The sequence below is a fragment of the Siphateles boraxobius genome, unplaced genomic scaffold (assembly GCF_051911475.1).
Source record: "Siphateles boraxobius isolate OS27281-9 unplaced genomic scaffold, OSU_SipBor_1 6, whole genome shotgun sequence".
NCBI lineage: Eukaryota > Metazoa > Chordata > Actinopteri > Cypriniformes > Leuciscidae > Siphateles > Siphateles boraxobius.
The window spans coordinates 28,576,106-28,601,152 of NW_027509186.1; the positions used below are offsets into that span (position 1 = coordinate 28,576,106).

The 25,047-nt window shown below is 36.6% G+C and overlaps 2 protein-coding genes and 1 non-coding gene across 5 annotated transcripts in view; all 3 read right to left on the reverse strand.

Annotated features, from left to right (window-relative positions):
* Nucleotides 1-238: 238 nt before the first annotated feature.
* On the reverse strand, nt 239-310 carry trnap-cgg (transfer RNA proline (anticodon CGG)). The gene has a single exon. It is a non-coding gene; the product is annotated as a tRNA-Pro (tRNA).
* Nucleotides 311-594: 284 nt separating this feature from the next.
* Nucleotides 595-14,667, reverse strand: dyrk1ab (dual-specificity tyrosine-(Y)-phosphorylation regulated kinase 1A, b). 2 transcript variants are annotated; one of them, XM_077208636.1, is made up of 11 exons: nt 13,931-14,667; nt 8,370-8,566; nt 8,058-8,150; nt 6,700-6,888; nt 6,359-6,506; nt 5,974-6,260; nt 5,718-5,864; nt 4,896-5,036; nt 4,470-4,773; nt 4,234-4,358; nt 595-4,137 (listed from the first exon to the last, which is right to left on the reverse strand). In XM_077208636.1, the coding sequence occupies exons 2-11, from the start codon at nt 8,487-8,489 to the stop codon at nt 3,538-3,540; spliced, it is 2,154 nt and encodes a 717-aa protein (XP_077064751.1). In that variant the 5' UTR covers nt 8,490-8,566; nt 13,931-14,667; the 3' UTR covers nt 595-3,537. The 2 variants fall into 2 exon arrangements, with proteins under 2 accessions (XP_077064751.1, XP_077064752.1); XM_077208637.1 differs by lacking the exon at nt 13,931-14,667 and adding an exon at nt 13,238-13,350.
* Nucleotides 14,668-16,971: 2,304 nt separating this feature from the next.
* alcamb (activated leukocyte cell adhesion molecule b) overlaps nt 16,972-25,047 on the reverse strand; it is a 28,286-nt gene continuing 20,210 nt past the window's right edge. The window contains exons 12-16 of one of the 2 annotated variants that reach the window (XM_077208638.1): nt 24,378-24,510; nt 19,359-19,388; nt 18,915-19,029; nt 18,690-18,803; nt 16,972-18,181 (exon numbers count right to left, since the gene is read on the reverse strand). In XM_077208638.1, coding sequence (XP_077064753.1) covers nt 18,710-18,803; nt 18,915-19,029; nt 19,359-19,388; nt 24,378-24,510 — 372 coding nt within the window. In that variant the 3' untranslated portion in view covers nt 16,972-18,181; nt 18,690-18,709. The remainder of the gene's footprint in view (nt 18,182-18,689; nt 18,804-18,914; nt 19,030-19,358; nt 19,389-24,377; nt 24,511-25,047) is intronic. The other variant, XM_077208639.1, reaches the window with a different exon arrangement.

The window sequence follows — 25,047 nt, forward strand, 5'->3', positions numbered from 1 at the left end:
CACGTAGAGACGCTAAAACATATTATCATAAAATCACAATTTACCGCGTTGTACAGATTACAAAACTGCAATAGACTTGAACTACAGAATAGCAACATTGCTCATTGCTTGCATATTAAATATGTCATTCTTTTCGCAATTAAACCTTGCGTATTGTAGGCCTATACAGAATTCAACACGGGACATTTACATTGAACGTTGTGACTTCGAAGTAAGTTTATGCTTGATAGAAAATTTTGGGCTCGTCCGGGATTTGAACCCGGGACCTCTCGCACCCGAAGCGAGAATCATACCCCTAGACCAACGAGCCGCGCAACCAATAGAGAAAATACCGCCAACTAAACAATGGTTATATAGTTCACTTTTATGTTACCATCTTTTAAAACTGATTCCATTATGTCTGTCGAACTTGTAAACTTATTTATATGTACGGTTTATTAATTTGTTATTCGATAATCTACAGCAACTATTTTAACACGCATGTAAATAGTTTTCCTCAGAACTACTCGTTTAGGCAGTCCTCTATACTATATTAGAAGTATATGTAGTGTTGAAGCAACAAGCAAGGTGATAAAGAAAAAAGCCAAGAGCGCGTCAATTAAGTTATTTTTTATATATCATACATAAGACTGTTTGAATATAATACAAAGGGCATTTTCATATACACAGCAAAGTCTTGACTAGATCTTACAATCTGTGGACACATCCTTTTTCCCCATGCTGTTCAATTATATAGTGCATGTTGCATTAAAAGGGTCAAGAAAATCAGGAAAGAAAAAAATCAAAAGGCAGAAGAATGTTGAATTAAAATGCATGATATTGTGAAACAGTGACCTATAATGCATTTTAGAGAAAGGGAAGAAACAGACCTAGCAAAACCATGAGCATTATAAAAGTGTGGACATACATGCGTCATACCCTGTGAAAAGATTCTTCCGGTACAAGTTATAAGCCCTACCTTTAATGTTGTCCTGTCAAATGCCTCTGACTAAAAGCGATTTTGGTCCAATGACCGAGTAAGACAAGAAGGGTTAAAAAAAAAAAAAAACTAAATAGGTAAGCAAAAACATGGCAATGTGATTGACATACCAGCAGGAGCAATGTAGTGAGTTCTATACTTCCTTTATTTAAAAAAATATAAATATATACATAAATTCTATTTCAACTATTAAAAAGGGGCTGCATTTCATGAAAACTGCTCTAAATCAGATCTCATTTAGTAACAGCTGAAACAGGTTCACTCTTTAAAAGTTTCTGTAATTTTTAGATTTTGATTTTTGGAATGTTTTTGTCAACGTCATCAAACTGCATTCAAATGTTTTTATATATTAAAAAACACTTTTAAATCCAGCTAACATTCAGGTAAACCTTCTTTCCGATTACCATTAGCCGTTGTGAGATTTGTAAATATGACTCTGGCTGAAAGTGATGTCTTCGCGAAAGGAAAAACTCCACACACTTTCTGGCAGGATATTGTCCAACTGTCTGTAAGAACTGCTAGATTGAGAGAAGTAGCAAACAAGGTTTCTTTGAAGAAATGAGATCAAGTGAGAAGCTAGGAGGGGTCTTGGGGGGCTCACAACCTCTAACATAAGAATCAGAGTGAGCATAGCTATCCTTAACATGACTGAAGTGACTATAAACATTTATCCTCTTCAGAACAACATGCAGTGCCCAGTGTCTGTGTGGCAGCACGTCACCTAGTTTCCCTTTGAATTTTACATCTGAGGCAAGCATCAAACCAATCACTTGATAACAAATTCAACTCAGACTCAGAGGTCACAGTAGCTACAGTAGACTGCCTGAATAAATAAATTTAAGTAGCCACTTAGATTTAAAAAGGTAGAAATTAGCATGTTCATCAAATTAGGTATAAAAGGCAGCATCACTGACTGATAGACCAGGTAAATACAAAACAAAAACACTTTTCTCTCCTCAGAATAATTTGTGATCTCTCAGCTACTCTGTAGCCTGCAGAGTAACCGTCAGAGTCCTTTCCCTCCCCGTGACAGGAAAAATGAATGAAAATCGGGGAGGTTTACACATACAATCTCAGTTTTTGTTAACATTAAAACAAAGTATTTCAGCAAAAGTTCCAGTTTGAGAGAGTATACAGACTAAAATGGACGTTGATGAACCTTGGACTGAAGTGGTGAACTGCTACATTATTTCTTACAGACACCTAGAGCTATAAAAAACAACTGCTTTGGTATATCAAAAGAAAGAAAGAAAGAAAGAAAGAAGACACTATTAAAGAAGAAAAACTATTTTGTGTAAAATTCACAGCATAATTCAAGAGGAGAAAAAAGGCAGTCACATAAATCTCATTACATATCTTCTGTGTTCAACACAAAGAGGCCAATTTATGCAGATGTTTTTCCAATGGGAACCACATGCATGACGGGAATTAAAAACTGAAAAAGTAATAGAAGACAATTAATGGGAATGAATACCTTCTATGTGAAATCCCACTTCAGCAATTTTAGGAAGTCATGTAAGGGATGTTTGAACAAGACCCTGCAATTTGGAGTCCCTTAAATGAGAAATCTTTGCTAAATAAAGGCCTCTAAAAAACCATTCTCGCTCACCTTCCCTAACCAATTAAGGGCTCTTTAAATGTTAAAAATAGAGGACAGCCATCATCTCCATTTAATGATAAAGTCCAGCTCCTTTTCAGTCAAGGTCCAAAAGTCATAAGGCCAAAGGGTTCTCAACAGCAGCCCCAGATCCAGCTGAATCCGGATCTGTCCCCCCACCCCACCCCCCGTCACTCCTCAGCACACCTCCTCCTCAGTTGCTGTACGTAGTCGAAGCCGCCCGGTCTGGAGGACTCCAGGTCTGGAGAGTACTGCACCTGCCTGTCTCGGGCTCTAACAACAGCTCCTCCCCGCCGCTAGGCCAGCGCTCGCCACCGGAGCTCCGCAGCTTTGTGCCCCCTCTCGAAGAGTTACACGATACCGACAACACGAAATATCACTGCAAGTACTGCTTCCTTGACACGCTACAGGTTTAAACACACAGCTCTTTAGAGAAGTTTCACTTAAAGGGTAAATAAAAGAACGACCAGCCAAATTCTAATGTCCAATGTTTCACTTGTTTGAACTAAACAAATGTTTTGCATTGCTTGCTTTACATATAAAAAAGCTGTACGACAGCTCACAGATCAGAAATGCTCACTGTATTGAACAAATTAAATCTCCTAGTTTCCAATGTAACAGATGGTAAATAAGTACTGTATGCAGGTGAGTGAATCGGGAGATGGATGTCTCAGTTTCACTATGGTTATTTGCAGTATTACTAACTTATCTAGAAATCGACAACGTAAAAAGATGGAAATACATATATACTTTTTTTTTTTTAAATACTCTTCAATTTGTAGCGGTTCAGTGATATCTCCCCTCAGAAGTGAGCAGCTTTTATTCTCTATGCACCTTTTGAAAAACAAGAGAAAATGAAAACACCATCATAAAAAAAGGAAGAAAAAAACAAAACAAAAAATAAAATTCACACAGAAAAACAAACCCATTTCAGCTAAAGTCACGAGCTGGCCATCGAGCTCTGCTGAACACAGACTCCAGTCATTGGAGAATCTTCCCTATCAATCCCTTGTCTCATGCCCAGGTGTCCCTCTGCTATAAAGTGACCAGTTCCTGTGTTTGTGGCAACAGGGTATGTGGGATGTCCAGCCATACCAGTCTCTTGGCGAGGATTTGAGAAGGCACCCAAACCCATACTCATACTCAAACTTCCGTTTTGGCTAAAGTCCAGGGTGTTGGCAGGAAGGTGGCGAAGCTGGTAAGCCTGGTTGCCTTGGTTTCCTGTGGAAGAGGAAGATGTGGAGGAAGAGGATGCTGAGGAAGACAGGGATGTCATGGACAGATGACCGTGCACCACCTCCATGGAATCCTGGGTGGAGGCGCTGTTAGTGGGCGAGTTATAGAGTCGCGGCCGTGGTCGCGTTGCTATGACTTGTCCGTGGTGGTGGTGGTGGTGATGATGGTGATGGGGGTGCAATGCCTTGGGATGCTGGGGAGGCACATGAAAAGTGGTTTCCTGGACTGGATGAGTCTCTACAGTGACAGGTTCTGGTCCTACGATTCCAGGCCATACTACTGGTGGATGATAAGGCTGTCTCGCCTGCACAAACAAGGTAAATCAGAAAAAAAAATCAATTTTGAAGGCCAAACTTTTAATTCGTTTAACTACTTGACAAGATATGATAAGGGGGCTCACCTGAGGGCAAAGGTTGTCACAGTCTATGGCTGGCATGGCTGTGCCGAAATGCCCGCCGCTGTGCCGATGGTGGTGAGTTGGATCGGATCTTGCTCTGCCACTGGTGCTTGTTCCAGACGATCCTCCTAAGGCAAAGCAAAGGAACTGTGTTAAGCTTTACCCAGAAACACCACTATCAAGTCAGTTACAATAAAGAGTTTAGACAGAATCCAGAACAAATTAAAACAAAGTAGAACCTGAGCTTGAGGATGTACTAGAAGTGGTCCCTGATGACTGCGACTGCTCAAGTGCAGGACTTGTTGACACACTACTGCTTGTATTTGTTCCTTCATCTGTCGTCTTCTTGAAGAAACTGTGCTGGAGGGCATAGTAGGGCTGAATTCGCGTCTTGGGGTCATAGTCTAGCATTCTGAGAATGAGGTCCTTGAACTTCAAGTAGTCAGCTACCGCGTGGCCGGATTCTCCCGCCCGACGACCGCCTGGTCCACCACATTCCACTCCCAAGATGGCATGGAGCTTTCGAGATGCCGGAGGTTTATACTGTTCACAGAAAAGCAGAGACACATTACAGAACTTACAACAATAATAACAAGCATTCACACAAAATCTGCATAAAACTTCACATGATAGTGATTTCGCTTCAAAATGTCAGTAACACATACCCTTTTTCCATCTTTGGTCTTCTTAATACTCCATGTGCCATCTGACAACTTCTCAAAAAACTTCCTGGCTTTCGGGGCTAGGTCCATAATGTGATTTGGTGGGATCCCAAGTACTTCAACAATTTTGTTCATTTGGTCCACCTATTGGGGTTTCATTTTAAAAATAAGTTTTGTCAGACTATTTTTTACTATAACAGTCAATTTTAATTAGGTAGAATCATCAACAATCAACTATGGCGTGACTCATTAAACAAGAAGTGGATCTCAACTGAAGGGGCCTAAGCAAACTTCTAATGGGGCCTCAAGATAACTTAAAATAATTTCAAATTAAGACAAAACAAGCTTTAAATAAGCCTAAAAAAATCTAAAAAAAACATCAAGATATCGTTCTATTTTAATTAGCCTGTTTTTTGTCTTTGAACTTTTACATTTAACCATTTAGCAGACGCTTTTATCCAGAGCGAATTACAAATGAGCAGAATTTTGAAGAATTATAAAAGTGTGATTCTGGTAAAGTCATACAAATAAATCAAATCTTATAACTCCTCAGGCATTTTATATATTGTATTAACATACATTTTTCAAGATATGCCAAGCTCTAAAATATTTTATCAGGTAGAAACTGACTAAAAAAAATATTTTTAAAATGTCTAAAAGATTGAGATGCAGTCGAACATTTAAAAGTAGTTTCACTCCTAAACCTTTAGATTCATGGTGTTTAAGGATAAAGGGAATGGAATATTATGGAAGTACATTAGTAATAATAATAATAATCATCATCATCATCATTAATAATCAATACAATTTCATATAGCTCATTACCTCATTTGCTCCACTAAAGAGAGGTTCTCCTGTATGCATTTCCACCAGAATACATCCCAGAGACCACATATCAATGGCCAGGTCATATGGCATTCCTAATAACACTTCAGGGGAGCGGTAGAATCGACTCTGGATGTACTGATATATCTGATGTGGGAGGAGGAATACATAATTAAATTAAGCATACTGTGACAATCACCACACAGTCATATTTAACATTCTCCACACAAGCAATAAACAAGGTGGTTCACAATACCCTTTGTCCCAGTTGGCAGGAGCTCCCAAAGTCCACTATTTTGATGGCACTTCTCTTGGGGTTACATAGCAGGATGTTCTCTGGCTTTAGGTCACAGTGGATGATGCTGAGCTCAGGTGTAGCAAGAAACAGAAGTGCTGTACACAATTGCTGGGCAAACTTCCGTGTCAGATTCAAAGAGACACCTCTGAAGTTCGTATTTCGCAACAAGTCATACAGGTTGTATGACAACATTTCAAATACTAAGCAAAGATGATTCCGGAACATGAAGTGCCGTTTCAAGTGTACTGAGAAAAAAACAACAACATTAGATTTTGAATTGAAGTAATGCACTGTGTGTAAAGACTTTGAAAATAAATCAAAGATTTGAACAGTTACAACTTACCTATATAGTATTTCATCTCCGTGTCATGTTTGTTCATTAGCTCGAGAAGCCGCACTTCAATTTGAGCTTGATTCAGAAAGGCCTTCTTGTTCTTGATGATCTTAATTGCAACCCACTCTTGCTCAGCTCGGTCATAAGCTTTTACAACCTAAAATCATGTGTCAATTACTTTCATAAGCCAATCATTTTAAGTTTCGTTCACTTATAAAATATCTAAACTACTCTGATAATTTGATTACATATGGATTTTGCTTTCAAGGTCTCAGCATGGCAAAAGTTGATATTTCTTACTATTATTTTCCTTGACAAAATAAATCTGAAGAGACTCAAAGACATCATACCTGTCCAAATGACCCTTTTCCAATTAAAGAGTCAATTTCATAGCGGTCCATCCATTTTTCCCCATTCTTGACAACGTAGTCGTAGTTCTCATCATCATAGCCATCATTAAAGACTTTTCTTTCTTTCTTGTGGCTGGAGTCCTCACCTTGACCCTGTTGATGCCGTCGTTTCTTTTTTGCATAATACACCTATACAAATGAGTGAAAGCAAGTTTCACAGCATCAGTCTCAAATACTTACGCATAGTTGTGCTTATTACTTTATTATTTAGTCTGAGAACTTCCTAAAAGACTTTTCAAAGATACCTTGACATATAGTAGGGCTGCACGATTATGACAAAAATCATAATTGTTGATAACGCCCTTGAAATTGTAATTGCGATTATTAATTACGATTATCACAATTTACATTGAATGTTTTGAATAGCTTTATACCATTGTTTGAAGAAACTGCATGCCATATTTTTATATAAAAATAAAAAACAAGATGAAAATACTCTAAAAGCTTTTATTGCTTTTCTATAGCATTAAGCCTCAAATGTCAACTAGATATATATATTGGTTTGGTTTCTTCTTAAATTAAATGTTTTTTTAAAGTAAAAATAATATGCATGGTTTAATAATAAGGGCTTATGCACTGGTGTAGACCTAAAAACATAGTTATAGGAACTAGCCACCAGGGTGGTTCCCCGAGAACTAATGTTTCCCTATGGCCGTTTTCCTGGTTGCATTCGCACCGCCAGTAGGAACTCTGAAGTGACTTAACATTGTTGTTTTCGTCTTCTTCATTAGTTTACGATCGGTTTAACAGTCCTGTCTAATACGTTTGCCGTGGGGTTGATGTCCGATGTCGCTAGCTGAGCAGAAATACATAATCATGTTTCGCTTGGTCCCCTCAAAGTTGCGTTGGATTTTCTCCATAGCGTCAAAGTTAAGAGGTCCATCTATCACTGTTTTCCATGATCATAGAGTTAGTTTGTGGAATAAATATTCAGGCTGTGTACACAGCTTTTTAAAAATGGCAGGTGCTGGCGTTTCACATGTCACTGGTAGTACCTATTGTTCTGGGTTCTCTGAAGTAGTCGCGATTCGGCTATCACAAAGTAACATGCTCTAAACACCTCTTAAACACGCAGAATAATGTAAGTGAATGGATTTTTTGTAATCAAGGCTTTGAACGATCAGGTAATTGTAGCATCCGTAATCACGATTAGAAATTAACTTAATTGTGCAGCCCTAACATACAGTATTCTAATTGTGTTCTTTATAACTACTTTTCATCTTTATTTGGTGCTATACTACTACAAGGACAGTAATCTGGCAAAACACAGAAATGAGATTAAAATGAAGAAATTTCACCTCATTGATGTGTTTGTAGGTTTTGATCAGGTCTATGGAGAGCTTCCTCAAAGGAGCTAAAGTGGGGTCACGAAAGCACTGGGGCATGTGCCTCTGCAATAAAAAAAAAAGTGGCAACACAAAGATTTAATAGGTAATATTTATTATTTCTCAACAAATCCAACTACTTTTGTCTACAATGACAAATAATCCATAAGCAAGGTGAAATGTAACTGTAAGAATTAATTTTACAAGGTGCAATAATTGAGCATATTCCATCCATGTTTAAGCAAAAAAAACTAAGTGAATAAACAAGAGTGGAGCACTCAGTACCTGGCTGGCAGTGAGTGCTTGTGTCTGATCACTGTATGGCAGTACAGTGACAGACTGGTCTGTACTCTGCTGGTGACAGTCACTGTACTGCTGGTGCGAATGAGGCATGGGAGCAGCCATCTGAAGACCAGCAGCATGGAAAGAAAGAGAGGGTGCAAGCCGGACAGACGAGGGTTTGCATGCTGAGGTCTCTCCCCCTGGAGGAAATTTAAGCTAAATTAGTGTGTGTTAGAACAAAATTCTCCTCTCTCACTCACTGATATCCTTTGAATTGCAAACCTCTTTCAGGTTAATAAGAGTATCCTTTTTTTCTCTGTTTTAGGAGAGCAAACCCATCCCTGAGATTTTTATGTAACCAAAGTGAAGCATAGGCTTATATTATAGCACTAGAACTAACACAAAACAAGATAGAAAGCGAATATATATTTATGTACAAAAATGTGTGTATTTATGTGATTTTATTTATCAAGATATAGCTAAATATATCCTATTAAGTGCAAATGCCAGAAAAATGAAGGCACTAGCAATTAAAGCAACAAAAAAGGAGTAAAAAAACATAGAATTGATTAATATAGCTGTTAAGAAAAGAAAAATACAACAGTTCTCTTCTTAATTTCTTAATAAAAATAGAAAAGGCCACAGAGCAAATGTCATGTCAAGAGCAAATTGGTCAGAAATTCGGTCCTCTTTTAGCTGTAAATTGTGATAATTATAAGGAACTTGCTCATATATCAGCATCTCTTGCCAGGCAACACAATGCACCACAGCCACACAGAATCCCACCACTATTCAGAATCCCAGCAACAGCACCTAATTAGCATAGCCTATCACCAAGAAGATACAGTGTGATTTGGCAAGCCCATCAATGTTCAAGCCAATCACAGAAGAGTATGCAAATAGCCTACTTTTGTTGCCAGGGCAGAGCTGCTCCCATTTTCCAATAAGAAAACAAGAAATAAACAAGAAATAAAATTGAACTTTGGCACACTTAGATGAAGCATCCACCACATTGGAGCCTGACAGCAAAATAGCAGCTCAGACCCCACTCATGGTGTAGGAGCAGAGAATGATTCAGCTGACCTAACTAAGGCAGGGCAAAGAATTTATGTGATCCACAAAATATCAGAGGATGCAAACACTTCTACAGCCTAAAACAACCATTTCAAAAGATTTTCAAGTCAAAAACCTATGAAATAATAATACATATTTCACAGCATATTTTACATTTGCTAATATAAATATTTAAAATTGATTATATAATTAAAAAATACAGTAAAATATAATGCAGACGCTTCTATTTTTTATAGCTGTTCTGATATGGCACATTTCTCAATAAAGGCTTGATGATTCATGGTATCAAGAACTGCATGCAATTAAACAAGAGAAAACTGATGTATGTCATCATAATGCAAACAGAAACACCATTACATTCTGCACTTTACAAGTCCCTCTGAATGTATTTCTAGTGGTGTTTGTATGATTTATAAGCTGCCTTTATAATTCAAAGAATAAATGCAACAATTTTTGTAAGAATGTATAGGCATGTATTAAAATTGTAAAGTTGGTAGAAAAAAAAGTCAACAAGCCTTTGCAAATATAAACATTCAACATGACCCTCAGCAGTGCATTTCACTATTCTGCATGTCACTAAAATTTTATGTGCACTACTCATATTGACATTTATATTTCTGAATCTGATTAAACTATAAAAAAAAGAAATATGATATATTATGTTTACTTAAGTGTTTTCTGTTGACTGATCTGTGATTATCCTATTTTAAGGGATGGAATCAAGAAAAACATAAATAAATAAAATTAAGTAGGACTAATTAAGTTTTATTTGCTTTTTGACAACAAACTTGTGATATGATTTGTAATAAATTAATAATAAATAAAATAATTCACATGAGCTTTTGACATCTAATCCAAAACTAATTTAATTCATAGTTTTTAAGTAATTTTATCCTATGACATGCCCGGGTAAACATCATACAGCAGACAGCAAATTCCTTTGACTATTGTACAGATATACAATGTACTAATTTACCATCTCTCAACAATGCCAAATATGCTGAATGCACGGTATGCAAAAATAACCTAGAACAGTTATGACTTTAAATCAAACATTTTCCGATCAATAATAAAGCTCTGTATCAACATAACTGGGCCTTACTTACAGTTTAATAGCAGGCTAGCTCCCTGTACTTGAATGGCTTTCATGATAGCCACTGACACTTTCCTTCTCAAATTGCAAACATATGTGCTAAATTTCCAAAAACTTATTCATCTTAATATTTGGCATGGAGCACATGAACGAAAAAAAAGTGCAGCGAACAAAGACAAACTTCACTCAAGTTATGACTAAGCAATAACAAGAAAAATCAGTTGGTTTTTGCTTACTTACTAGATATTCCACTTCAAACTAATAATGTTAAAGTGACTTAATCTAGCCATACAATACTCAACTTTAACCGTTAGACATATGAATACTGAAATTTACAACTTATACCACAGGGATGAATGGCGCAAGAGATGCATACCCTAATTGCACTATAGTTTCTGCTTCAAAACAAAATCAAACTGCTAACATAAATGCATTATTTATAATTTAATGTAATCTTTAATAATTGTAAAACGTTTTCCTTCATTGCAATAAGTGTTAACTAACTTATCCAACCCCATTTAATCGTTTTCTTAGAGTACTGCATGGATATAAGGGCTGCAAATAAACTTGGATACAAAAAAAAACATTGCAATAAAAGGGAAAAATATTAAATAAAATATTACTCAAATCAATACTGGGCATGTAGTGCGCATGTATGGGTACTTTGTTTTTTAAACTTGGGCAACATTAAATTCCTACTTCTACCAGTAACCCTACATTTTCAAAACTTCTTAATAAACTTTGCATAATTTAACGAAGGATACCTGGAGGTGTTCAAAAAGTAAAAACTTTCTTCCAATTCTCTCATTAAAAGTTAAAGTAAGATATAATTAATCTAAACGCTCTAAATAAATTTCTAAACAGCTAATCAAACAGAAGCTCTCAAATGACACTCCAGCAGATTAGCTGGATTTTAGCACCAATACAACTCAAAAACAATTCAAATAAAATGGGGGGAAGGGGATATGGGAATGTCCATGGAGTATAAGAAGAAAACAAATGAGCGACAGTATGGATCCTGGTCCTTTTGTGCATGCAGGCCCATTTCTGCATACGTTGCAAAATTCACGCAACATAATCTTATAGTGTGACAGAAATAAGCAGAGATGCACCGATTTATCGGCTGCTGATATTTATCAGCCAATTTTTGATAAATTTAAAACCATTGGCAGACCAACTATAGCATGAAAAACTGATATAACAAACCAATTGTTTATTTATTAACTGTGTGAAGGCACCGAGTTGTATGATGTCTGACTCTGTTGCATAATCCAATGTTCTCTCTGGGTAAAATAATTAAATGGCCTACTTCCCAAAACAAAATTAAATCTGTACAAAATACAGCAGGGCTTGACAATAAGGACTGATCGGTGACAGCGTGAACAACGCTCGGGACCAGTTGACGGAACGGTTACTGTCCTGATCAGTCCAGTGCTTCATCTTCAGTAAAGTTTATCCTTTACACGTCTTGCGAATTTAAATATTCAAGTGCAAGAAGAGAAAGAGAATTCAATTCTACTCAGTGTGAGAGAAGTTTTTTTTTTAAGCCACAAAGTTGTGTCTCAAACAGCATTACAAATACTGAATTGAATTCTCTTTCGCTTTTCTAATTCACACAAAATTATGTCAAAGTGCATGTCTTGGCGAGTATCCTTGTAAACATAGATGTTATGTTTAACATGAACATAAACATAAACAGTTGAGAAATATTACGCTTGTGTACCATACAGTATATTTAAATTCATACAGAGAAAAATATGCAATGTTATTTTACAATGATTACTTTATTTCTGTACCTGAAAACTACTGCTAGACCTACCTGAAAAGCACTATTTATTTCATGTGTATCTTTGTTGTGTTGTATTTATGTTGGACTGTTGAATGTTAAATGGATTTAATCCATGTTCAATAGAAAGTATTTGTTGATGCCGCAATAAACCTATCTCGTATACTTTAATGCATGTGTCTTTGAACTTTGCTAATTTAAAACATGAGAACACTTATCTATATCTATATATATATATATATTTATATATTACTTATCTATTCTACACACAGTTAATAAATAAACAATTGACAAAAGTTCAGATAAGAGAGCAAGTAAGAAATATCAGTATTTAAAATGAGTTAATAGTTTGTCTAAATTGTTATCAGCTATAAAAAAAGAAATCAGTGCATCCCTAAAAATAAGCACAAAAGCCTCTGTTATACTGAGGCCACTGTCAATCACATTTGTGGGAGGAAGTGATGGACAAAAAAAGATGGCATCTGACATAGATCTACCTATGAACTTTCAGAATAAAGTTTACCTCAGGGAAACAGATGCAACAAACCATGACCTTTTAGAGATTTAAGGGACATCTCTGTGTGTATACATTACATTCATATCTGAACCAACTGTACTTTTATTAGGGCTACGAGTATAACGTTAACAGTGCCAAAGCTAAACCTTCAGGTGACAGTGAGGGGAAATCTTACAGCCTGACTTGTATTTACCTGGTAAGAGTTAATTATTCATCTAGCAAAGGCGAAAGCATCCTACTGAAAGCTTTACCTAGATTGACAAATGCAAATTGGAGTAGCGTGCTATCAATTCCTCCACATTAATCATAAATAACTTCATATAAATCCTTGAATACTCAGCTTGTCTAGCAAACAAACTATAGTTCAACTGATTGATAGTGACAGGTAAAGCGGACCTTACCTGTCTAGCTGGCTTAGCCATTCATCGGGGTCGATCGGACTCGTTTAACGCCTCCATCGTCACGCAAAAGTCTAAACTCGTACTACATGACTGAGCAATGTTTGCTGGATAACTATGGTTAGGCATCACATCGCTGGCTAATGTCAGCCCCCCTCCCCCGACAGGAAACCAGCCTGATGGCTAACTGACAACACGCTAGTCATGGGGCTTCATCATCATCATCATCATCATCATCACCACCACCACCAGCGTTACCAGTCAAACACTCCCATCAGACTGATGTGATACATTTTTGTAATCACCAGCTGGTCGACTTTTTGCTGGTATACAAAATCGTTAGGCTGAGCAAACCAAATTTGCTCCTGCAGTCTGACCTAGCGGAGCTAACGTTAATGTTACACGGGGGTTAACTTTACCCGTTAAACTACTAGCAGTCTGTCCTAAAAACAGTACAAATGCTCACAAGTGAGACTTGGGGAGTGTAAAATCAGGCGGAGATGATCAGATAAGCTAACGTTTTTTGGTTCACCAAAATATATCGCTAACTAACGTAAGGGAAGTTATTAATCGGCTAGCCATCTAACGTTAGGCCAAATGTAACTTGCCTTCTAACGTTACCAAACAAGCGGTTTGTAAACAAACCTACAAACCCCCTATGTTTCATTTAGACCTCAACAAATGTCAAAGACTCACCTTTGATGGTGTGATCTTCATTTAAAGTCCCAGATCCAGTAAAGTGAAGCGACTGATCCAGTTTCTCTACGCTGCTTCCGATGAGACACCCCTAATGTACTGAGCCAGACGGGGCTAAATGCTTTTTATTTTAATTGGCAGATAAAACAGCGTATTTCCAGTTCAATTTTGCCTATGTCAGTCTTCATGTGTGTATTAATCATGGTTTATAGGTTGTGAAGTGAAGGCTAGCGGCTAGTTAGCGCTCTTTCTCAGTGACTTTAACGAACGCAGCTAACTTAATCAGCTAGCGTCGGAAACGCACATTCAAGATTATTTGCTTCTGGAGAGGTGAAGGCGCAAATGTATTGTTTTCAAAAGCAAACTTAATCCCTAAAAACAACGACGTGCAGATATTATAGAAACAGCGGAATAAAAATGTGAACAAAAAAAACGTTAAGCTTTTCTGTCAGTTTTCACAAAATGGCGCGCGTTCCAAACCTGCGCAGCAGACCGGCCCGGCGGACCCGAGACACGGACGACTAGCCCACTAAATATATTCTTGACATTCCAATTCTTTGTCCCGGTGTCGTTTTCAGTCCGACGCGGTTGGCGAAGCCTTTCCAAAATCGCCACTGTTACCAGCGCGTGACTGCATTATTCCGGCGGGAAGCGAAAACATTTGAAAGCTTAAAAAAGCAACTGACAAAATGGCGACAGCCTGGGATGTTGCTATGGCAACTGTCAATCAAGCAACCGAGTACCCGGATGGTCAAATGACGATTCGTAAGGGGAAGCAGACAGTAAAGGTTGCTGCACGCAATGTGTCAATCAAGTAAAACTGTCATAAAACCTTTACACAGAAAATAATTTTTCAAAACGCTGAACAATTTTATGCCACATGGGGCTGCTTTTTTATTTTGCGCTTTTAATATTGACATCTTACAGAGTTTGTTCAGAATCAACTAGCCTAAATTATGCAAAATGTTATTTTTACACAATAATGATGCAGCTTTAAACACCTGTTTATTTTAATTAAAATATACTATATATAATAAATAAAAACAATATATATAACAATTGACACAAAGCTTAAGATCAGTAACATTCTAAAACATCATAGGACATTGCAAGATCCTGATTCTCATTGTGTTTTGTCAAGCTGTAGGCTACGTTGAAAGTTTATTATTAAAACTTTAATCACAATCTTACTTAGCAGGTTCTCTCGGGTCTTTGTGATTCAATTTGTGCTTATCACTTGTCAGACTTATCATTTTTACAGCCATTTGATTGTCCTGAGAAAAAAAAATGATGCATGGATTGTGATAATGTTAATGGTAAGTTTGTTCTTATCAAACCTGCTCATCTGATCCCAGTTGCAGTATATGAATCTTTTGCCTATTACAGCACCATGGACAGCAACAGCTGCACTGAGAAATAAAAACTGTTGGGGGAGACTTAACAGGTTTAACAGGTCCAATTTATCTTATAAGACAAAGTCCAAAGCCCATGGAGCAGTTCTTTTAGGGTTCCCAACAATTACCTCTTCAACCACAAAAACTTTTCTATTTCATTATTCTTTTTGTTTTTGTATTGTTCTTAATGTTGTTTTAATCTGTTTATATTGCCTAATTTTAAAAGTAATCAAATACATCTCCATCAATGATAATTTGCATTTACTAAAGAATTACATGGTTTGCAACATCCATGTGATGACCCAGTTACAAGCAGTGTGTATGGGAATGTTGTTGTAATGTGCTACAACCGAGCATTCATCACCTAATGCTACCAATATTGTGATTCTGATATTAGTGGTCAAACATTTGTCAAATTAATGTGCAATTAGTTTCTCTTAAGCAACATGACCAATATGTTTAATACGAAATATATGAAAATAACCTTTGTAGAGATAACAATTATAAGCACAATTTGGGGCCTGGATGTTTTTATTATTATTATTTTGAAAGAAATGAATCCTAAATAAATGCTGTTCTTTTTAACTTATTAAATAATTCTAGAAAAATATACCACAGTTTCAAAAATATTTTTAAAAATAATTGTTTTCAACATTGATAATAAGAAATGTTTCTATTAGAATGATTTCTGAAGGATCATGTGACAACAATAAAGACTAAAATAATGGCTGCTGAAAATTCAGCTTTGCCATCACAGGAATAAATAGCATTTTAACTCAGCAAAAACAGAAACGTCCTCTCACTTTCAACTGCCTTTATTACCAGCAAATTTCTTAACGTATAAATATTTTTATGAACATAAAGATTCAACAACTGAGACATAAAATGAATAAGTTTTAAAGACATTTGACAAACAGAAATTGAATAACGACTCTGAACAAAGGACGGTGCTACCAAGTCTGTCAGTTCTTGCTGTGAGATATCACTCTTCCACCAAGTCACTTGTAAGTTCTCGAACACATCTGGAGGGACATAATAATAGTATTATTACATGTGGTTTGCCACAGCAAGATGAGGTCCTTCCTGTCTCCCTGTAGCACTGTCTTACTTTACGGACATTGCAGTTTATTGCTGGTCGCATCTGCAGTCTTTATGCCTCCCTGCAGCAGGACTATGGCATGTTCACACAGGTGATCAGGAATCCTAGATCATTCTCCTGGTGTTTTTCAGGATCAGTATAAAGATCTTAGTGACCTCTAGTCTAAGTTATAACTGTGAGCTTAATCTGTAAACTGCTAGTGTCTTAAGGACTGTTCTACGTGCATGTGCAATAATTGTTTATCGTTCATTGAAAATCATGATAATGTTATTTAAATACTTTCCAATAAAGATCTGTAAAACTTATTTGGATTTTACGCAATTATCTTTAAAATACAGTATCCTGTAGGAAGTTTATTTTTTGCCGTTTCTGAAGAAAGAAAAGTTATTCTAAATTGAAATATTTCACAATATTACAGTTTAACTGTATTTCTGATCAACTAAATGGTGACTTTTCAAAAAGAAACCCTTTCAGACCCCAAACCATTGAACAGTGATCATACATTGTGGAAGGATGGTCAACAAAACAGCAAAAGAATGAACTAACACTTTCCTAAAAATGTACACTTTATTTGAACTAGGAGTACAAAACAATGTTCAGTATGTACAATACTTGCATGACCACATTCAACCTCTTTGGTTTGATGGATTAAATGCACAGAATAAGCACTGAAGTGTGGGAATACAGCAACAGCAACACCACTATGCAAACTGAAAGATTTTCACATTTTTAAAGCCTGCAAGTAAATACCATAAATTGTATTGTACCATTCAACAAATTTACTAAAACTAGCTACCGTAATGTCAAAACACTGGCATTTAGCTAAACCTTAACAATATAAATAGAACATAGAAAAGAAGTTTACCATATTTACAAGTAATGCTTAAACAAGATCACATCCAATTCTGCCACAAAACAATAAAACAAAGAACACACGAAACTGGTGATAATCTGAGAAAAAAGGGAGTGTAAATATACATTATTGAGATCTGAATAAGATCCTAAATTAACATGGTCTTCAGTTATTGAAAACGGTATGCTAAACACTATAAGCAAAAGGCATGGTTTTCATTAACAAGCATTGGTCCCTGCATCTTCTTACTTCTGAAATCACAATATGTAATTTGTCAGGTGCAGACATTAACTTAAAATTGAAGGTCATTCTTTATTGAAATGCTTATAAGACCTAAATATTGGTAAATAATGGTCTTCTAGATGCAAATAAGTACAATATAGGGATATAATTTTGCTCATTGACTTGTTAAGACCTGAAAACTAGCCAAGTGCTCAGTATAAATCTGAAAATCATGCTTCACATCATGCCACAGATTAGGTACTGTGTGTAATTTTACAGGAAAAGTTCATTGCAGATACTAAAGGCCACAGTGTTTCTACCATGTGAAATTGCAAATAAAAATTTGCATTAACTAAATACCTGATACACACACACACAAACACAAAAAAAACCTAGAGTTTTTTTCTCCAGAGGGGATCAAATATGAAACCCAACATTATGAATAAACACTTTACAGACACAGGTTTCTGAACAGGCTTGATCTTCACCTCAAAAGATTCACATATTTTACAACAAACGTTATTAATTAAATCCCCCGGGGGAGGGGAGGCACAGACACGTTACAGATGATGGTGGAATTGTAACTGACACAGCTACTCAGGACCTTTATTAAAGCTTCTGAAAAAATTTTTTCCACAGATTCCACCAGTTTTTCTACTCCTCTCATGGATCTCTCATTAATCCTGAGTAAAGACAAGATGCATAATATAGAAGAGTTTAGTTGGTCGTTAAGGATCCACACATACAATCTTTTTTTAAAACTTTTTTTTAATCAAAAGTAACAGTTAAGACATATTTATAATGCTCTAAACGATTTGTATCTTTTTTTAAATCCTGTTCTTTTATCAAATAATATAGAATTTTTTCTTTTATCAGTTTCCCCAAAAATATTAACATTGATAATAAGAAATAATTTTTGAGCGGCAAATCAGCATATTAGGTTGATTTCTCAAGGATCATGTGACACTGAAGACTAGAGCAATGGCAGCTGAAAATTAAAACCTTAAAATAGAAAACGGTTATTTTAAATTATAATAATTTTTCACAATATTACTGTTTTAACTGTATTTTTTTGATCAAATAAATGCAGCCTTGGTGAGCATATGACTTCCTTCAAAAACTTATACATGTATACATACACCAAAAATATCTCATATATTCCATTATTTCAGAAATCTGTTCCCATCTCACCCTGAATGGCTCCTTTGAAATTACACATCAGCTTTTTGGCTTTGATTTTCCTCCAGTTTTTTGCTCTCCTCTGCTGATCCATTTTCCTTTTCTCCGGTTTTCCAGGATCCTTGCCTACATTCAGATAAAGAATTATATACTCTACCACTTTAAAGATATATTTGCACAATGCTTATGTCATTCAGATTTGTTTTACTGTTTGAGACGTGGATGTTATGCCAGTACCTGTATTTCTTCATATACAGCCAGTAGGCTAGTCCGATCGCAAGAACGGCCAGAATCAGGCCAAAAACAATGCCAACAGCTAGTGTTGTTTGGTCACTGTGGTCATCTTTCTGATCTGCTTAAGAAACAGATAAAACAGTCAGAATAACATACTGTATGGACAACAAAGGAGAAGGGGAAGACAGACAAATGGATGAGTACTTATTTAAACCATTCATTAACTAAACAAAAACAAGACACTGATGCAATATTTGTCAGGATGCTGGGCATCTCAGCACTTTTGTTTTAGCTTTCTTAAAAAAAAAAAAATAGACATTTATTCTTCTACACTGTACAAACAGAAAGCATTTATTAAATTGAGTTTTGGCATATGCTCTCTTCCTCTGTAGTGCAAAGCCGTACACAGTGCCAGACCTGATTGTAGATAACAGCTCAACATCTTACCTTGTTTTGCAATTGTCAGGTCCTCAAGAACTGTAATCAGATATAAAAATCATATTAACTTGCATTCATATTGAGTTATTATGGAATCAAAAGCCCACTGCATGGAGAACTGAAAAAATGATATACCCAAAAATAACATGGAAAAAGTCATAAATATATACACATTTATTCATGGCTAAAAATATACACATGCTGACTAACATACAGGTCCTTCTCAAAAAATTATCATATTGTGATAAAGTTCATTATTTTCCATAATGCAATGATAAAAATTAAAGTTCATTATTTTCCATAATGCAATGATAAAAATTAAACTTTCATATATTTTAGATTCATTGCACACCAACGGAAATATTTCAGGTCTTTTATTGTTTTAATACTGATGATTTTGGCATACAGCTCATGAAAACCCAAAATTCCTATCTCAAAAAATTAGCATAATTTCATCCGACCAATAAAATAAGTGTTTTTTTAGTACAAAAAAAGTCAACCTTCAAATAATTATGTTCAGTTATGCACTCAATACTTGGTCGGGAATCCTTTTGCAGAAATGACTGCTTCAATGCGGCGTGGCATGGAGGCAATCAGCCTGTGGCACTGCTGAGGTGTTATGGAGGCCCAGGATGCTTCGATAGCGGCCTTAAGCTCATCCAGAGTGTTGGGTCTTGCGTCTCTCAACTTTCTCTTCACAATATCCCACAGTTTCTCTATGGGGTTCAGGTCAGGATAGTTGGCAGGCCAATTGAGCACAGTAATACCATGGTCAGTAAACCATTTACCAGTGGTTTTGGCACTGTGGGCAGGTGCCAGGTCCTGCTGAAAAATGAAATCTTCATCTCCATAAAGCTTTTTGGGAAGCATGAAGCGCTCCAAAATCTCCTGATAGCTAGCTGCATTGACCCTGCCCTTGATAAAACACAGTGGACCAACACCAGCAGCTGGCATGGCATCCCAGACCATCACTGACTGTGGGTACTTGACACTGGTCTTCAGGCATTTTGGCATTTCCTTCTCCCCAGTCTTCCTCCAGACTCTGGCACCTTGATTTCCGAATGACATGCAAAATTTGCTTTCATCCAAAAAAAGTACTTTGGACCACAGCAACAGTCCAGTGCTGCTTCTCTGTAGCCCAGGTCAAGCGCTTCTGCCGCTGTTTCTGGTTCAAAAGTGGCTTGACCTGGGGAATGCGGCACCTGTAGCCCATTTCCTGCACACGCCTGTGCACGGTGGCTCTGGATGTTTCTACTCCAGACTCAGTCCACTGCTTCCGCAGGTCCCCCAAGGTCTGGAATCGGTCCTTCTCCACAATCTTCCTCAGGGTCCGGTCACATCTTCTCGTTGTGCAGCGTTTTTTGCCACACTTTTTCCTTCCCACAGACTTCCCACTGAGGTGCCTTGATACAGCACTCTGGGAACAGCCTATTTGTTCCGAAATTTCTTTCCGTGTCTTACCCTCTTGCTTGAGGGTGTCAATGATGGCCTTCTGGACAGCAGTCAGGTCGGCAGTCTTACCCATGATTGCGTTTTGAGTAATGAAACAGGCTGAGAGTTTTTAAAAGCCTCAGGATTCTTTTGCAGGTGTTTAGAGTTAATTAGTTGATTCAGATGATTAGGTTAATACCTCGTTTAGAGACCCTTTTCATGATATGCTAATTTTTTGAGATAGGAATTTTGGGTTTTCATGAGCTGTAAAATCATCAGTATTAAAACAATAAAAGACCTGAAATATTTCAGTTGGTGTGCAATGAATCTAAAATATATGAAAGTTACATTTTTATCAATACATTATGGAAAATAATGAACTTTATCACAATATGCTAATTTTTTCAGAAGGACCTGTATGCTTTCACTGAAAAATATTTTGTTTAACCTTGGACAAATGTGTTTAATTCTAAAACCACAGCTTGATATCTGTATTTACATGCATTGCTGTTTCATTTAGGGTTGTTTAGGCAAAACCCTATATATATATCCAGCTGTGGTTAGTTTTAGAATTAAACACATTTGTTCAAGGTTAACCAAAAGAGTTTTCAGTCAAGTGTAAGCATGTGTTAGTCAGAGCACAGGCCAGCATCCCGACAAACAGAACAGGAGATGAGGAAGAGGAAAAATGAGCTCTAATAAAAGATGCAAGAGTTTTATGATGTAATTGTGTTATCTACACTTGGATATGAATGCCAGCCAAACCATTTAGACAAAACTTTTATTAAATACAAGTTGAAAAAAGTGTGTTTGTACTGTAAATGAAATTCTAAGGTCAACAAATAAAAGCTACACAAAAATATATTTGCTACTCTATTACTATTATATTTATGTAACACTTTACAAGATTCCATTTGTTAACAATTAACACTGAAAAATTGTAAATCATTTTTCATCTTAATGTTCATTTATTAAATCTTAACAACGTTATTTAATAGACCTGAGCTGACATGAACTAATCAATGAACAGTTGTATTTTGATTAACCAGCGTTAAAGATGTTAAGAAGCTGAGTATAAGAAATTAATGATGTTAAGAAGAGGATCTATGACTTCTGGAAGCATCTCTAAACTACTGAAAGAGATGCTTCCAGAAGTCATAGATCCTCTTCTTAACATCATTAATTCGTCTTTGTCTCTAGGATACGTACCAAAAACCTTTAAGCTGGCTATGATTAAACCGCTTCTTAAAAAAACGCAACTTGATCCTACAGAATTAGTCAATTACAGGCCGATCTCAAATCTACCTTTTCTGTCAAAGATACTAGAAAAGGCATTATGCTCACAACTGTGTTCCTTTCTTGAAAGAAATGGTATCTGCGAGGATTTCCAGTCAGGATTTAGACCGCACCATAGCACTGAGACAGCTCTCATTAGAGTCACAAATGATTTGCTCTTATCATCCGATCGTGGTTGTTTCTCTCTATTAGTGTTACTTGATCTTAGTGCTGCATTCTACACCATTGACCTACAACATTCTCTTAAATAGACTAGAAAACTATGTTGGCATTAGTGGGATTGCATTAGCATGGTTTAAATCATATTTATCTGACCGCTATCAGTTTGTAGCAGTAAATGAGGAGATGTCTTATCGATCACAAGTTCAGTATGGCGTACCACAAGGCTCAGTACTAGGACCGCTGCTGTTCACTCTGTACATGCTGCCTTTAGGAGATATCATTAGGAAACATGGAATTAGCTTTCACTGTTATGCTGATGATACTCAGCTCTATATTTCTTCCAAACCTAACGAAACTCACCAATTCACAAAATTATCGGAATGCATAGTTGATATCAAAAATTGAATGACTAGTAATTTCCTACTACTAAATTCTGAAAAAACAGATTCTAATTATTGGACAAAAAACTTGCACACGTAATAACCTAGAATACCGTCTAACACTTGATGGTTGCTCTGTTAAGTCTTCGTCGTCAGTTAGGAACCTGGGTGTGCTCTTTGATACCAATCTTTCATTTGAAAGTCACGTGTCTAGTGTCTGTAAAACCGCATTTTTCCATCTTAAAAATATATTTAAATTACGTCATATGCTCTCATTGACAAATGCGGAACAACTAGTTCATGCGTTCATGACATCAAGGCTAGATTATTTTAATGCTCTACTGGGTGGTTGCCCTGCACGCTTAATAAACAAACTACTTCTGTCAACACTGCATTGGCTCCCTATTAAACATCGTATACATTTTAAAATATTGCTGATTACTTACAAAGCACTAAATGGTTCAGCTCCCCAGTACTTGAGCGAGCTCTTAACGCATTATAGTCCTTCACGTCTATTGCGATCTCAAAACTCCGGCCAGTTGATAATACCTAGATGATCTAAATCGACTGCTGGCGGTAGATCCTTTTCCTATTTAGCACCAAAACTTTGGAACAATCTTCCTAATATTGTCCGGGAAGCAGACACAGTCTGACAGTTCAAAGCTAGACTAAAAACACATCTCTTTGACCTAGCATTCACATAACACTCTATAGACTTCTATATTTCAATATTAGGCTGCTTAGATTAGGTCAGCCGGAACTGGGAACACTTCCCTTAAATCCTGATGTACTCGTTACATCATAAGAAGAATGGCATCTACGCAAATTTTAGTGTCTTTGCTTATCCCGAGGTTTTCCCGCAGCCAGCCGGATCCAGGCCGTTTCCAGATCTGATGAAGGACTTTCGCCTGGACCCGATGACAATGCAGTGCTGAAGTGCCAACTAGCCTCTCCCTATGGAGGATCCCTATACCACTCTACAGATTAAGCGTTGTGGAATTTTTCGGTTCGCGTACCTACCCAAAGTGATAAGATAAAATAAAATTCTGCATCAAAATTTATAGACAAGTAGTTTGTTTAGGCATGGTTTGTAAGGAATTACAAACCTGCGCACATATATTCAAACGCACATAACTATAGAATGAATTATTAATGCGCATGTGAACGCCATCAGCGTCTATCACAGGTTCACGTTTAAAGTCTGTTTAGAGAGAACGGTGTCGTCTTAGCGGCCCCTAACTTAATAACAAATGATCATTTAGACGGAAGTGAATCAATCAAAACTAACTTTAGCTGGAAAAAACATTTTTCAAGAACCACTATAAAACCAAACCAATCTCTGTTACCTTAAATTATATGTTTATCTCTGTAAAGCTGCTTTGAAACAACCTACATTGTTAAAAGCGCTATATAAATGAGGATGACTTGACTTGAAGATTATAAATTACTCATTGTTAGTTATTTTTAGTCAATGCATTAACTAATGGGACCTTATTGTAAAGTGTTACCATTATTATATTAGCAGAATAATGTTTAAAACACAAACTTGATTTTAGTGAGATGTGACTTGAATTTAATAAATAAATGTCATTTCAGATGTCAAACACTGCCATTTACAAATATTCTTCTTTTGAAAGTTTTGCCTTATTGATTTTGTTAAAAATTAACCATTAAACAACTTCAATAAACTTTACAGGAAAAATCCTGTGATGCATGAGGGTTCAGAAGTCAGATAAAAGTGAAAAGAGGTTATACTTACGTGGTGACACATTAATGCTCTTATTTACAGAGCCCAAGGCATTAGAGACCGTGCAGGACACAGTGAGATTGACCTTTGGAACAATAGTGATGCTGTATGTGACTGTGCCATCCACATAAGCAGTCTCAACAACCTGTAAATACAGCACATGACATCAACACTAAACATTCAAAGCTATTATAACTTGACATTTTAAACAAGGGAACATGGGAGTACATGCTCTTTTGTAAATGATTACGGTCACCACTAGAGAGTGCTATTGCCCTGTGCTCTAACAGTTTCACTTTTAAGGAGGCATGTACTTAGACAAAGAGAAAGCAGAAGGAACACAGGCAAGGAGGTAATGCACATCTGACATCTGATGAGTTGCACTGACAGCTCAATTTGTACCAATATAGAACCACATAATACAGGAAGTATATAAAAGCCTCATCATTTTTAAATCGCTTCCTCTGTAAACACCCACTCAAGCACACTACTTGTCTGCGGTGTTTGAATAGTGACCTTCTCCTAGTGCTTACTGATATGGGTACTATAACTGCTTTGTTTAACAAAATACATTCTGTCCCATTGTTACTGCTGTCACAGTGAGAACATCTTTATCAGTTCAAAAATGTGCTGCTAGCTTGCTCAAAATAAGAGATGCACAGTTTTACTCTTTTCAGATTCT

Coding starts and splice junctions, on each gene's coding strand:
- dyrk1ab (XM_077208636.1), bottom strand. CDS start 8,489: ATGGCTGCTCCCATGCCTCATTCGCACCAGCAGTACAGTGACTGTCAC. Junction 6,261..6,358: donor GGAGATGAAATACTATATAG/GTAAGTTGTAAC, acceptor TTTTTTTCTCAG/TACACTTGAAACGGCACTTC. Junction 5,037..5,717: donor TCTTTAGTGGAGCAAATGAG/GTAATGAGCTAT, acceptor AAACCCCAATAG/GTGGACCAAATGAACAAAAT.